At 62.6% G+C, this 12,734-nt stretch overlaps 1 protein-coding gene across 1 annotated transcript in view; it reads right to left on the bottom strand.

Moving 5' to 3' along the window:
* The window catches only part of OPLAH (5-oxoprolinase, ATP-hydrolysing), a 41,877-nt gene extending 29,152 nt beyond the window's left edge, over positions 1 to 12,725 (bottom strand). Inside the window, exons 1-8 of the mRNA XM_056485852.1 lie at positions 12,477 to 12,725; positions 10,532 to 10,723; positions 7,532 to 7,646; positions 6,155 to 6,278; positions 4,755 to 4,950; positions 3,173 to 3,338; positions 648 to 786; positions 25 to 92 (exon numbers count right to left, since the gene is read on the bottom strand). Coding sequence (XP_056341827.1) covers positions 25 to 92; positions 648 to 786; positions 3,173 to 3,338; positions 4,755 to 4,950; positions 6,155 to 6,278; positions 7,532 to 7,646; positions 10,532 to 10,723; positions 12,477 to 12,650 — 1,174 coding nt within the window. The 5' untranslated portion in view covers positions 12,651 to 12,725. The remainder of the gene's footprint in view (positions 1 to 24; positions 93 to 647; positions 787 to 3,172; positions 3,339 to 4,754; positions 4,951 to 6,154; positions 6,279 to 7,531; positions 7,647 to 10,531; positions 10,724 to 12,476) is intronic.
* Positions 12,726 to 12,734: the final 9 nt, after the last annotated feature.

Genomic DNA, 12,734 nt, shown 5'->3' with positions numbered 1-12,734 from the left:
AGGTGACAGGTGTGTCCCACTCACCCTTGCGGTAACAGGCCGGACCCGGATGAGCCCCCGCGGATTCGGGACCGACAACGTAGAGACCCGACCTGAGGGGACATGGGGACATTGGGGACACCGAGGGGACACTGGGGACACCGAGGGGACACCATGGGGACACTGAGGGGACACTGGGGATACCGAGGGGACATTGGGGACACTGAGGGGATCTTGGGGACACCGAGGGGACATTGGGGACATTGAGGGGACACCAAGGTGTGTGGGGTTTTTTTGGGTTTTGCTGGTTTTGGGGTTTTGGGGTTTTTGTGGGGTTTTGGGGTTTTGGTGTTTTGGGTTTTTGAGGTTTTGGGTTTTTTGGGTTTTTTGGGTTTTTGGGGTGTTTTGGGGAGTTTTGGGGGTTTTGAGTTTTGGGTTTTTTGGAGGTTTTGGGGGTTTTGGATTTTTGGGAGTTTTGGGGTTTTGGGGATTTGGGGATTTGGGATTTGGGGGCTGGGGAGGGACAGGGGGACACAGAGGGGACACAGAGGGGACACGGGGGACAACCGGACCTCAACAGGCCCATCCCCCCCCACCCCTCCCCCACCTGAAGAAGAGCCGGGACCCCTCCCCCCACCCCAGAGCCCCTCCCCCCGCCCCTCCCCCACCTGAAGAAGAGCCGGGACCCTCCCCCCGCGGCCACGGTGTTGATGTCCAGCTGCGGCGCCTGGATGGACACTCCGGCCGTGGTGGCCTCGAACACGTGCTCCAGCTCCCCCGCGTAGCGGCTGACGTCCGTCGAGGTGCCTGGGACCCCAGTGATGAACCCCAAAACTGCTGAACCCCAAAAACTGCTGAACCCCGAAATGATGAACCCCAAAAACTGCTGAACCCCCAAAAACTGCTGAACCCCGAAATGCTGAACCCCAAAACTGCTGAACCCCAAAAACTGCTGAACCCCAAAATCTAGAGACCCCAAAACTGCTGAACCCCGAAATGCTGAACCCCAAAAACTGCTGAACCCCAAAAACTGCTGAACCCTGAAATGCTGAACCCCAAAACTGCTGAACCCCAAAAACTGCTGAACCCCGAAATGATGAACCCCAAAAACTGCTGAACCCCAAAAACTGCTGAACCCCGAAATGATGAACCCCAAAAACTGCTGAACCCCAAAAACTGCTGATCCCCGAAATGCTGAACCCCAAAACTGCTGAACCCCTAAAACTGCTGAACCCCGAAATCTAGAGACCCCAAAACTGCTGAACCCCAAAAACTGCTGAACCCCGAAATGATGAACCCCAAAATGCTGAACCCCAAAATCTAGAGACCCCAAAACTGCTGAACCCCAAAAACTGCTGAACCCCGAAATGATGAACCCCAAAAACTGCTGAACCCCAAAATCTAGAGACCCCAAAAACTGCTGAACCCCGAAATGCTGAACCCCAAAAATGCTGAACCCCCAAATCTAGAGACCCCAAAAACTGCTGAACCCCAAAATCTAGAGACCCCAAAACTGCTGAACCCCGAAATGTTGAACCCCAAACACTGCTGAACCCCAAAACTGCCCCATCCCAAACCCAGAGAGACCCCAACCCTCTCACAGCAGCTGACGTCAGTCGAGGTGCCTGGGGACCCCCAATGATGAACCCCGAAATGCTGAACCCCAAAAACTGCTGAACCCTGAAATCTAGAGACCCCAAAATTGCCCAGACCCCGAAATGCTGAACCCCAAAACATAGAGACCCCAAAACTGCCCCATCCCAAACCCAGAGAGACCCCCCCCAAATCCAGAGTGACCCCAACCCCCTCACAGCGGCTGACGTCACTGGAGGTGCCTGGGGGACCCTGAAATGCTGAACCCCGAAATTACCCCAACCCCAAAACCCAGAGACCCGAAAACAGCCCCATCCCAAACCCAGAGAGACCCCCCCCCAAACAGCCTGGACTCCAAAACCTAGAGACCCCAAAACTGCTGAACCCTGAAACTGCTGAACCCCAAAACACAGAGACCCCAAAACACCCTGGACCCCGAAACCTAGAGCCCTCCAAACTGTCTCCTCCCAAACCCAGAGAGACCCCAAAACAGCCTGAACCCCAAAACTGCCCGACCCCAAAAAGCCCCATCCCAAACCCAGCGGGACCCCCCCCAAATCCGGGGCTCACACCCCCCGAGGGGTCTGGGAGGATTCGGACACCCCAAAACTGCCAGAGCCCCAAATCCACACAGACCCCAAATCCACACAGACCCCAAACCCAGCGAGACCCCCAGTCCCAATGAGACCCCAAATACAGATCCCCAACCCCAAGGGAACCCCCAGGACCCCAAATCCCCACAGAACCCCAAACCCCAGGACCCTCAATCTCGATAGGACCCCAAACCCCTGCACCCCCAATTCCAACGGGAACCCCCCAGACCCCAAATCCCTTGGGGTCCCCCCTGGACCCTCAATCTCAATGGGACCCCCACACTGCTGTGACCCCCAATTCCAACAGGACCCCCCACACCCCCAAACCCGACGGGGACCCCATCCTGCTGTGACCCCCATTCCCCATAGGAGCCCCCCCACCCCGCACCCCAAATTCCCGGGAGACCCCCAGGACCCCCATTCCCAATGGGACCCTCACCCTGCTGTGACCCCCCAATGCCCCGGGGACCCCTCCTGCACCCCCAAATCCCCAGAGGACCCCCTCAGGACCCCCCAAAACCAACAAGACTCGCTAGACCCCCAAGCCCCAGGGGACCCCCACCCTGCTGTGGCCCCCAATCCTCCGGGGACCCCTCCCGCACCCCCAAATGCCCAGGGGACCCCCTCAGGACCCCCCAAAACCAACAAGACCCCCCTAGATCCCCAAGCCCCAGGGGACCCCCAGCCTGCTGTGACCCCCAATCCCAACGGGACCCCCCCCCCAAAACCCCCAAATCCCCTGGGACTCCCACCCTGCTGTGACCCCCAGACCCCCAATCCCAACGGGGCCCCCTCAGACCCCCCAAATCCCCAGGGCTCCCCCATTTCCCCCCTCACCTCCCATGTCGAAGCCAATGATGGGGGTCCCGTCCTGCTGTGACCCCCCCAATCCCAACGGGACCCCCCCAGGACCCCCCAATCCCCTGGGACCCCCAGCCTGCTGTGACCCCAAATCCCCAGGACCCCCCAATCCCCAGGACCCCCCAGTCCCCTGGGACCCCCCTCACCTCCCATGTCGAAGCCGATGACGGGGGTCCCCTCCTGGGGGTCGTAGGTGGTCCTGGCGTAGCCCACGACCCCCGCGGCCGGGCCTGACAGGATGGCGCGGGCCCCCCCGAAACTGGCCATGGGGGTGAGCCCCCCGTCCGAGCGCATGAACAGCACCCGGACACCCTGGGGGGATTGGGGGTCAGGGGGGATTGGGGGTGTGACCCCCCCATGAACAACACCCGCACACCCTGGGGGGATTTGGGGGGTCAGAAGGGATTTGGGGGGTCAGGGGGATTGGGGTGAGCCCCCCGTCCGAGCGCATGAACAGCACCCGGACACCCTGGGGGGATTGGGGTCAGGGGGGATTGGGGGGTTCAGAGGGAATTTGGGGTTCAGGGGGGATTGGGGGGTCAGGGGGGTTTGGGGTGTCAGGGGGGAATTTGGGGGGTCAGAAGGGATTTGGGGGGTCAGGGAGGGTTTGGGGTGTGACCCCCCCATGAACAGCACCCACACCCCCTGGGGGGTTTTTGGGGTTCAGGGGGATTGGGGTGTGACCCCCCCCATGAATAGCACCCGCACCCCCTGCGGGATTGGGGGGTCAGGGGCGATTTGGGGGTCAGGGGGGATTGGGGTGTGACCCCCCCCATGAACAGCACCCGCACACCCTGGGGGGTTTTTGGGGTTCAGGGGGGTTTGGGGTCAGGGGGGTTTGGGGTGTGACCCTCCCATGAACAGCACCTGCACCCCCTGGGGGGATTTGGGGGTCAGGGGGGGATTGGAGGGTCAGGGGGTGTTTGGGGGTTCAGGGGGGATTTGGGGTTCAGGGGGGATTGGGGTGAGCCCCCCGTCCGAGCACATGAACAGCACCCGCACCCCCTGGGGGGATTTGGGGTTCAGGGGGTTTGGGGGTGTGACACCCCCATGAACATCACCCGCACCCCTTGGGGGGTTTGGGGGGCCAGGGGGGAATTTGGGGTTCAGGGGGAATTTGGGGGGTCACGGGGGATTTGAGGTTCAGGGGGATTTGGGGTTCAGGGAGGATTTAGGGGTTTAAAAAGGGAATTTGGGGTTCAGGGGGGTTTGGGGGGTCAGGGGAGGTTTGGGGTTCAGGGGGAATTTGGGGTGAGCCCCCATGAACAGCACCTGCACTCCCTGAGAGGTTTTTGGGGGTCAGGGGGAATTTGGGGTTAAGGGGGACATTTTGGGGTCAAGAGGATTTTGGGGTTCAGAGAAGATTTGGGGGTTCAGGGGAGATTTGGGGCTCTGGAGTGTTTTGGGCTTCAAAGAGATTTTGGGGGTTTGGGGTTCAGGGCGGATTGGGGGGTCAGGGGGGGTTTCGGGGCTCAGGGAAGATTTGGGGTTCAGGGGGGATTTGGGGGTTCAGAGGGAATTTGAGGTTCAGAGGGGGTTTGGGGGTTCAGGGGGATTTGGGGTGAACCTCCCATGAATGGCACCCGCACCCTCTGAGGGGTTTTTGGGGGTCAGGGGGGGATTTTAGGGTTCAGAGGGATTTGGGGGGTTGGGGGGGGGAATTTGGGGTTCAGGGGGGTTTGGGGGTCGGGGGGATTTGGGGTCCCAGTCCCCCCAGTGCCCCCTCACCTGCAGCCCGTCCCGGAAGCCCTGGCAGAAGCTGCTCAGGTAGCGCCGCACACCTGGGCTCAGGTAAGCGTCGACGCAGGCGGTGAGGCCGCGGGGCACGGCCCGGGCCATGCGCGCCACGCCCGAGGAGAGCGACACCTGCGAGAACCCCAGCTCCAGGGCGAGAGTGGCCACCTGCTCCTCGTGCACCGGCCACCTGGGGGACACACCTGTGTCACCTGTGTCACCTGAGTCACCTGTGTTACACCTGAGAGACACCTGAGTGACCTGAGATACACCTGTGTGACACCTGTGAGAAACCGAGCTCCAGGGCGAGAGTGGCCACCTGCTCCTCGTGCACCGGCCACCTGGGGGACACCTGAGTGTCACCTGAGTCACCTGTGTGACACCTGTGTCACCAGTGACACCTGTGTGACACCTGAGTGACACCTGTGTGACACCTGAGTGACCTGAGATACACCTGAGTGACACCTGAGAGAACCCCAGCTCCAGGGCCAGGGAGGCCGCCTGCTCCTCGTGCACCGGCCACCTGGGGGACACACCTGTGTCACTTGTGTGACACCTGAGTCACCTGTGTCACCTGAGAGACACCTGAGTGACCTGAGATACACCTGAGTGACACCTGAGAGAACCCCAGCTCCAGGGCCAGGGAGGCCACCTGCTCCTTGTGTACCGGCCACCTGGGGGACACCTGAGTCATCTGTGTGACACCTGAGAGAACCCCAGCTCCAGGGCGAGTGGCCACCTGCTCCTTGTGTACTGGCCACCTGGGGGACACCTGAGTGTCACCTGAGTCACCTGAGTGTCACCTGAGTCACCTGAGTCACCTGTGTCACCTGTGTGACAGCTGAGCCAGCTGTGTAACCTGAGATACACCTGAGTGAGCCCCAGCTCCAGGGAGAGCGTGGCTACCTGCTCCTCGTGCACCGGCCACCTGTGAGACACCTGAGTGTCACCTGAGCCACCTGAGATACACCTGAGTGAACCCCAGCTCCAGGGCGAGGGAGGCCACCTGCTCCTCATGCATGGGATACCTGTGAGACACCTGAGTGACACCTGTGTCACCTGTGTGTCACCTGTGTCACACCTGACTCATACCTGGGACCCCCAAATCTGACTCACAAGTAGCTGTGCAGCAGCAGCAGGGATTGAGGACCCCTAGGACCCCCCAGGACCCCCCCAGGACCCCCCCAGGACCCCCCAAATTTCACTCACATGTAGCTGTGCAGCAGCAGCAGGGATTGGGGACCCCCCAGGACCCCCCAGGACCCCCCCAGGACCCCCCAAATTTCACTCACAAGTAGCTGTGCAGCAGCACCAGGCTCTGGTGACCCCCCAGGACCCCCCAGGCCCCCCCAGGCCCCCCCAGGACCCCCCAGGACCCCCCAAATCTCACTCACGCGTAGCTGTGCAGCAGCAGCACCGCCAGGCTGCGGAAGCCGCGCCCCAGGAGCCCCTCGAGGTCCCCCCGGAGCCGCCCCAGGTCCAGCGGCTTCTGCACCAGCAGGGTGACCCCAGAGCAGCCTGGGGGACAGCGGGGTCAGGGACACCCTAAAAATAACAAACTAAACAAAAAACCCAAAAAAAACCACCAAAAACCCCCAAAAAACCACAAAAACCCCAAAAATCCACAAAAAAACCCAAAAAAATCCCCAAAAACCCCAAATCCCCCCCCATTGCACCAGCAGGGTGACCCCAGAGCAGCCTGGGGGAGACAGGGGTCAGGGACACCCCAAAAACAACAAAATAAATAAAAAACAACCAAAAAAACCACCAAAAAAACCCCCAAAAAACCACAAAAACCCCAAAAATCCACAAAAAAAAAAAATCCACAAAAACCCCAAATCCCCCCCCCATTGCACCAGCAGGGTGACCCCAGAGCAGCCTGGGGGGACAGCAGGATCAGGGACACCCCAAAAACAACAAAATAAACAAACAAACAAAAAAAACCCAAAAAAAACACCAAAAAAACACCAAAAACCACCAAAAACCCCACAGAAACTGCAAAAAAACCAAAAAAATCCCAAATGTCCCCTGTTGCACCAGCAGGGTGACCCCCGAGCAGCCTGGGGGAGAGAGGGGTCAGGGACACCCCAAAAACAGCAAAAAAACCCCAAAAACACCTCCAAAAAACAAAAAACCAAAAATACACAAAAAACCCAAAAACCCAAAAACAAACCACAAAACCCAAAAACCCTCCAAAAAACCCAAAAAATAAAAAAACCCCAAAAAAATCCCAAAAACCACAAAACCCCCAAACTGCCCCAAAATGCCAAAATCCCCAAAAACCCCGAAAACACCCAAAAAACCAAAACCCAAAAAAATCCCAAAACCCAAAAAAATCCCAAAAACCCAAGAAATCCAAAAAACCCCAAAACTTCAAAAACCCAAAAAACCCCAAAACCCTAAAACCCCCTAAAAATCCCAAAACCCCAAAAAATCGCAAAACCTCAAAATCCCCCCGAAAATCCAAAATCCCCAAAACCCAAAACCCTGAAATCCCCCAAAAACCAAAAAAAATCCCAAAAAATCCCAAAAACCCCCAAAAATCCCCCAAAACCACCCAGTGCCACCCAGGAGTGTCACCTGCCAGGTGCCACCATCAGTGTCACCTTTACCTGGGGACAGGTGTCACTGCCTGACAGGTGACAGTGGCAGTGCCACACACAGGTGACAATGGCAGTGCCACACACAGGTGACAATGGCAGTGACACACACAGGTGACAATGGCAGTGACACACACAGGTGACAGTGGCAGTGCCACCCCCATGTCCCACCTTGCACCCGGGGCCAGGTGTCACTCCCGGGCAGGTGACAATCCGGCTGCTCGGGGACAACGCGCTCGTCAACCTCGATGACGTCCTCGTACAGCACGTCGGGCATGGCCACGGCCTGGGGGACACAGGGGACACTGGGGACACTGGGGACAATTGGGGACACTGGGGACACTGGGGACATTGGGGACATTGGGGACACTGGGGACACTGGGGACACTGGGGACACTGGGGACATTGGGGACACTGGGGACACTGGGGACACTGGGGACACTGGGGACATTGGGGACACTGGGGACACTGGGGACACTGGGGACACTGGGATGGCACAGGGGGCATGGCCACCTCCTGGAGGGACACTGAGGGGACACCGTGGGGTGGCACACTGGGGACAGCCACCTCCAGTGGGGACACTGTGGGGACACGGAGGTGGCACACTGGGGACACTGGGATGGCACAGGGGGCACAGCCACCTCCTGGGGGGACACCAGGGTGGCACTGGGGTGGCACTGGGACAGGGCTGGTCAGAAACTGGGGGAGGACTGGGGTGGCAGCAGGACAGCACGGGGACAGGAGGGTGACAAGACTGGGGCGGCACCGGGACAGGACTGGGGTGGCACTGGGGTGGCACTGGGAGGAACTGGGGTGCCACTGGGAGCACCCGGCGCAGGGTGGCACGGGGACAATGCCGGGCTGGCAGTGACGTCACCGCCTGTCCCCTGTCCCGTGAGCGGGGCCGCGTGTCCTTGGCGTGTCCCCCGGCCCCTCCCCCCTGTCCCTGTCCCCAATCCTGTCCCTGTCCCTGTCCTGTGTCCCCTCCCTCTGTCCCCTCCCCCAGTCCCTCTCCCTTGTCCCCTCTCTGTCCCCTGTCCCTGTCCCCTGACCTCGCCCCCTCTGTCCCAGTGCCCTGTCCCCTGTCCCTGTCCCCAATCCTGTCCCCTGTGCCTGTCCCTGTCCTCTCTGTCTCTGTGTCATGTCCTTGTGTCCCTGTCCCTGTCCCCTGTCCCTGTCCCCAATCCTGTCCCCTGTGCCTGTCCCTGTCCTCTCTGTCTCTGTGTCATGTCCTTGTGTCCCTGTCCCCTGTCCCTGTCCCCAATCCTGTCCCCTGTGCCTGTCCCTGTCCTCTCTCCCTGTCTCTGTCCCCTCTGTCTCTGTGTCATGTCCTTGTGTCCCTGTCCCTGTCCCCTGTCCCTGTCCCCTGAGCGGGGCCGCGTGTCCTTGGCGTGTCCCCCGGCTCCTCCCCCATGTCCCCCTGTCCCTGTCCCCTTGTCCCTGTCCCTTGTCCCTGTCCCCAGTCCTGTCCCCTGGCCCCTCTCCCATGTCCCTGCCCCCTCCGTCCCTGTGTCCTGTCCTTGTGTCCCTGTCCCGTGTCCCCTCTCTGTCCCGTCCTGTCCCTGTCCCCTCTCTGTCCCCTGTCCCCTCCCCCCGTCTCTCTCCCTGTCCCCTCTCTGTCCCCTCTCTGTCCCTCCCCCTGTCCCCTCCCCCGGTGGCCGTTGGCTCCCGGCCGGGCCGCGCTGGCCACGGGCCGGGACTGGCCCCGAGCCCGGCTCACGGGACAGGGACAGGGGGAGGGACAGGGACAGGGGACAGGGGACAGGGACAGGGGAGAGGGGACAGGGGACAGGGATAGGGACAGGATTGGGGACAGGGGACAGGGACACGGGGGAGGGACAGGGACAGGGAACAGGAAGAGGGGACAGGGGAGAGGGGACAGGGACAGGGGACAGGGGACGGGGACAGGATTGGGGACAGGGGACACGGGGAAAGAGGGGACAAGGACAGGGGACAGGAAGAGGGGACAGGGAGAGGGAGAAGGACAGGGACAGGGAGGGGACACAGGACAGGGACAGGGGAAAGGCACAGGGACAGGGGACAGGGACAGGACTGGGGACAGGGGACACAGAGGGACACCAGCAGGGCACAGGGACACGGTGCCAGCCCCAGAGGGGACACGGGGACAGCGTGGGGCACACGGGGACACGGTGCCGGTCACGGGATGTGCCAGCCCCGCGCCAGGCGGCCACGGGTCACCGCGGGGTCACCGCGGGGTCACCGCGGGGTCACCGAGGGGTCACTGAGCGGTCAGCACGTGGGACACCATCACGTGGGACACCAAGGGGTCACCGAGGGGTCACCGCGGGGACACCGGGGCACGTGGCACGGGGACATCGGTCACTCAGGGACTGCCCCCCGGGGACAGGGGGATGGGGGGGGGACTGGAGCGGGAACAGGTGTGGGGACAGGTGAGGGGACAGGTGAGGGGACGGGTGTGGGGACAGGTGAGGGGACAGGTGTGTGTATAGGTGTGCCAGGTGTGTCCCAGGTGTATCTCAGGCGCATCTCAGGTGTACCCCAAGTGTACCCAGGTGTGCCCAGGTGCCCCCATGTGCATCCCAGGTGTGTCTCAGGTGTATCCCAGCTGTGCCCATTTGTATCTCAGGTGTATCCAGGTGTATCTCAGGTGTATCTCAGGTGTATCCCAGCTGTACCCAGGTGTGCCCAGGTGTACCCAGGTGTACCCAGGTGTATCTCAGCTGTGCCCAGGTGTATCTCAGGTGTATCCTCAGGTGTACCAGGTGTGCCCAGGTGTATCCAGGTGTATCTCAGGTGTATCCCAGGTGTATCCCAGGTGTATCTCAGGTGCCCCCAGCAGGATCTCAGGTGCTCACCAGGTCGAAGAGGCGCGGCCGGGCCTGGCTCCCCGATGTGCAGCAAGTGTGGGTGTGGGGTGGGTTTGGGGTTCAGGTGTGTACCCAGGTGTGCTCAGGTGTATCTCAGGTGTATCCCAGGTGTACCCAGCTGTACCCACGTGCCCCCAGGTGCCCCCAGGTGCTCACCAGGTCGAAGAGGCGCGGCCGGGCCTGGCTCCCGATGTGCAGCAGGTGTGGGTGTGGGGTGGGTTTGGGGTTCAGGTGTACCCAGGTGTGCTCAGGTGTACCCAGGTGTGCTCAGGTGTATCTCAGGTGTACCCAGGTGTATCTTAGGTGTATCTCAGGTGCTCACCAGGTCGAAGAGGCGCGGCCGGGCCGGCTCCCCGATGTGCAGCAGGTGTCTGAAGCCGCGGGTCACGGCCAGGGCCGTGCGCTCGCCCCGGCGCTGCAGCAGCGCGTTGGTGGCCACCGTGGTGCCCATGCGGATCCACTGGATCAGGGACCCGTCCAGGGGCTGGTCCCGGGGCAGGGGCACCCCCAGCTCCTGTGGGACCCCAAAATAATCCACTAGGGAACCCCAAAAATCACCTGGGGCACCCCAAAATTCACCTGGGAACAACCCAGCCCCACAGCGCCCCCATGCGGATCCACTGGATCCTGGAACTGTCCCGGGGCAGGGGCACCCCCAGCTCCTGTGGGACCCCAAAATTCACCGGGGAACCCCAAAATTCACCTGGGGCACCCCAAAATTCACCTGGGAACAACCCCGCCCCACAGAGGGACCCCCAGCCCCACAGCCCTCCCATGAGGATCCACTGGATCCTGGAACTGTCCTGGGACAGGGGCACCCTCAGCTCCTGTGGGACCCCAAAAATCACCTGAGCACCCCAAAATTCACCTGGGCACCCCAAAATTTATCAATGGGACCCCAGCCCCACAGCCCCCTCTAAGGGGATCCACTGGATCCTGGAACTGTCCCAGGGCAGGGGCACCCCCAGCTCCTGTGGGATTCACCCCAAAACTCACCTGGGGCACCCCAAGATTCACCTGGGGACCCCAAAATTTATCTATGGGACCCCAGCCCCACAGCCCCCCCATTGGGGATCCACTGGATCCCAGCCATGCCCATCCTGGGACAGGGACACCCCCAGATCCTGCGGGACCCCAAAACTGAGCCCCAGGACCCCAGACCCACTTGGGGACCCCCAGACCCATTTAGGGACCCCCAGCACGGGCTGGGCCAGGGGGGCTCAGAGGGGTCTGGGGGTCCCCAAGGGGGTCCCCGGGATTTCCAGGGTTTCCCACGGGGGTCCCTGGGAGAGGCACTTGGGGGGGTGGGGGGGTCCCTTGGGGGCTCCTTTGGGGGTTCCTGGGGGTCATCCCGGGGGTCCTGGGGAGTTCCTGAGGGGGGTCCTGGTGTGATCCCGGGGGGTCCCAGACAGGTACTTGGAGGGGGGGGGGGGGGGGTCCAGGTGAGTTCCTGGGGGTCCCGGTGAGTCCCTGGGGGTCCTGGGGGGTCCCTGCTCTGTTCCCGGGGTTCCCGAGGGTCCCACTCTGTCCTCACTCTGTCCCCGGTGGTCCTGGGGGTCCCTGCCGTGTCCCGGGATTCCCCCTCTGCCCCCGGTGGTCGGTCCCTGCTCTGTCCCCACTCTGTCCCCGGTGGTCCCGGGGGTCCCGGGGGTCCCTGCCATGTCCTGGTGGTCCCCACTCTGTCCCCGGGGGGTCCCGGTGGTCCCGGGGGTGCCACTCTCTCTCCACTCTATTCCTGGGAGATCCCGGGGGTCCCGCTCTGTCCCCGGTGGTCCCGGGGGTCCCGGTAGTCCCGCTCTGTCCCCGGGGGTCCCGCTCTATCCCCGGGGGTCCCTGCTGTGTCCCGGTGGTCCCGCTCTGTTCCTGCTCTGCCCCCGGTGGTCCCGGGGGTCCCGCTCTGCCCCCGGGGGTCCCGCTCTGTCCCCGGGGGTCCCGCTCTGTCCCCGGTGGTCCCTGCCGGTCCCGGTGGTCCCGGGGGTCCCGGTAGTCCCGCTCTGTTCCCGGTGGTCCCTGCCGGTCCCGGTGGTCCCGCTCTGTTCCCGGTGGTCCCTGCCGGTCCCGGTGGTCCCGGGGGTCCCGGTAGTCCCGCTCTATCCCCGGTGGTCCCGCTCTGTCCCCGGGGGTCCCGCTCTGTCCCCGGGGGTCCCGCTCTGCCCCCGGTGGTCCCGCTCTGTCCCCGGTGGTCCCTGCCGGTCCCGGTGGTCCCGCTCTGTTCCCGGTGGTCCCGCTCTGCCCCCGGGGGTCCCGCTCCGCCCCGGGGGTCTCACCTCCTGCAGGATGCGGCGGATGCCCTCGGTGGGCGCGTCCCGGTACGCGGGATCCTCGGAGAGCAGCTTGAGCACGCGCACGCGGCCGCCGGGGCAGCGCGCGAACACGTCCGTGAACGTCCCGCCGCGGTCGATGGCGAACTGGAAACCGGAGGGGGCGAGCGGGGCGGCCATGGCCCGACCGGCACCGGGACCGGGAACGGGAGCGGGACAGGGAACGGGAGCGGGAACGGCACCGGGAGCGGGAGAGGGAACGGG

This window comes from Oenanthe melanoleuca, chromosome 2 (assembly GCF_029582105.1).
Source record: "Oenanthe melanoleuca isolate GR-GAL-2019-014 chromosome 2, OMel1.0, whole genome shotgun sequence".
Taxonomy (NCBI): domain Eukaryota; kingdom Metazoa; phylum Chordata; class Aves; order Passeriformes; family Muscicapidae; genus Oenanthe; species Oenanthe melanoleuca.
This window is presented reverse-complemented; position numbering and strand designations above follow the sequence as displayed.